Here is a 2,296-nt window from a genome sequence, read left to right as displayed (position 1 = left end):
TCCATCACTCACGGCTCTCGTGTGTGTTCAGGCTCGTACCCGTCTCCTAAAGCCGGAGCGACGCTGGTTCTGTTCGGGGATCTGCTGGTTCTGTTCGGCGGCTGGACGCGGCCCAGTCCATACCCTCTGCATCAGCCCGAGCGCTTCTTCGACGAGATACACACCTACTCACCCTCCAAAAACTGGTGACACACTCACACCGTTCATTCTGTTCACTAATTACGTTTGATTAATCCAAAAATTCTGTTTTATGTTTTTCAAAAAATGCAGTAGACTTTCACCTCGAAAACACGAACCTTTTTGGGATTTTGTTTTAATGCTAAAGTTTAATCATCAAAAAGACCATGATTAGCACTAATATGGCCATATGAAATTTGCTTTAATGTATTCTGTTTCAAGATTTAATTAAATTTTATATTAAAAAAGTTATCAAAAATAATTAAAACTAACAATTTAATAATTCTTAATAAAAATAGTTGTTTAATTTTATTAATTTATCCATTCACTATAGGGAAATACAAACATAATAATAATAATAATACAAAAAATATATTACAAAAAACATTATTGAATCACTTATCACTAATCAATATATTTTATACATTTGTCTTGGATGAGTCCTATACATTCCCTATATGAAAATAAAAGAGAGAGAGAGAGAAATAAATAAATAAAATAATAATTAATAATAGCACTCTATGAAATGTTTTATTTTTCTGGATTCAGTTTTAATACTTTATTTAAATTTGAATCATCTAAAACATATCTAATAAAGTGAAGTAATAGAAATGTAACTTTTTTTTTAATAGTAATAATAGAGCCCTGAGAAATGTTTTCATTATGAAATTATTTTTCTGCATTATTTTTATTTATTATGGAAAACAAATGTAACATTAAAATATAGTTATCAAATGAATTCATAAAACTTTAACAATTTAAAAATTAATCAGAAATGTAACACTAATGAGGCTTAACAAATGTGTTTTATGTGTCTGGATTTCTGTGTTTTGTTTAGTAGAATGCATCATTACAAATATAGTAATCAAATGAATTTTAGAAAACTTTAATTTATTAAAATATTATGAAAATATAACAATCCTTTTACAACAGAACATGTTTATCCAATACAATATTACTGTAGACATTAAAACTAATTGATAATAGATTAAATAATTATTATATATTGAGAAGTATACAACAGTAATGTATATCAATCAGAATTTCAAGCCAAGCTTTTATTTTATTATTGTGAAGACCTTTGAGTTTGTGTTTGTATTTAATGAATGTTTTTATCAAATGAAATGGTGAAAAGTTTTTTCTGCATGGTGTGACTCATGGGAAGCTGTGTGTGTCAAACAGGAAGTCAGATCCTGTAACTCCGCCCCTTTCTCGCCCGCAGGTGGAACTGCATCGTGACGACTCGCGGGCCACCGCCGATGGCCGGACACTCGTCCTCTGTGATGGGCAGCACTATGGTGGTGTTTGGAGGCTCTCTGGGCGCGCGGCAGATGTACGTATGACGCGAGCGAGTCGTCCGTGAGCGATCCAGTCGCGTGTTTATCCTGTGTGTGTTTGTGTCGCAGGAGTAACGAGGTCTGGGTTCTGGATCTGGAGCAGTGGTCCTGGTCCAAACCAGCCGTTAGCGGCCCGTCTCCTCACCCTCGTGGGGGACAGTCTCAGGTAACACTGTCTCCTCAGTCTCTCACTGACTCCCATGATGCTCTGAGTCTGAGCGCTCACTGAGTCCCCTCGTGTTCCTCAGATCATGATCGACAGCGAGACCCTGCTGATTCTGGGAGGCTGCGGCGGGCCGAACGCTGTGAGTATCTGCTGTTTGAGTGAGTGAGTGAGTGAGTGAGTGAGTGAGTGAGAGAGTGTGTGTGAGTGAGAGTGTGTGTGTGTGTGTGTGAGTGTGAGTGAGTGCGTGAGTGAGAGTGTGTGAGTGTGAGTGAGAGTGTGTGTGTGTGTGAGTGTGAGTGAGTGAGTGAGTGAGAGAGTGAGTGAGTGAGTGAGAGAGTGTGTGTGAGTGAGAGTGTGTGAGTGAGAGTGTGTGTGTGAGAGTGTGTGTGTGTGTGTGTGTGTGAGAGTGTGTGTGTGTGTGTGTGTGTGTGTGAGTGTGAGTGAGTGAGAGAGTGTGTGTGAGTGAGAGTGTGTGTGTGAGAGTGTGTGAGAGTGTGTGTGTGTGAGAGTGTGTGTGTGTGTGTGTGTGTGTGTGTGTGTGAGTGTGAGTGAGTGAGAGAGTGAGAGTGTGTGTGAGTGAGTGCGTGAGTGAGAGTGTGTGAGTGTGAGTGAGAGA

At 38.9% G+C, this 2,296-nt stretch overlaps 1 protein-coding gene across 1 annotated transcript in view; it reads left to right on the top strand.

Moving 5' to 3' along the window:
- Window positions 1-2,296, top strand: part of fbxo42 (F-box protein 42) — an 8,402-nt gene that overhangs the window by 608 nt on the left and 5,498 nt on the right. The window contains exons 2-5 of the mRNA XM_059544124.1: window positions 3-185; window positions 1,400-1,510; window positions 1,584-1,680; window positions 1,763-1,819. Coding sequence (XP_059400107.1) covers window positions 3-185; window positions 1,400-1,510; window positions 1,584-1,680; window positions 1,763-1,819 — 448 coding nt within the window. The remainder of the gene's footprint in view (window positions 1-2; window positions 186-1,399; window positions 1,511-1,583; window positions 1,681-1,762; window positions 1,820-2,296) is intronic.

This window comes from Carassius carassius, chromosome 48 (assembly GCF_963082965.1).
Source record: "Carassius carassius chromosome 48, fCarCar2.1, whole genome shotgun sequence".
Classification (NCBI taxonomy): Eukaryota; Metazoa; Chordata; class Actinopteri; order Cypriniformes; family Cyprinidae; genus Carassius; species Carassius carassius.
Note: the sequence above shows the minus strand (reverse complement) of the source record. Positions and strands in the feature narration are given on the sequence as shown.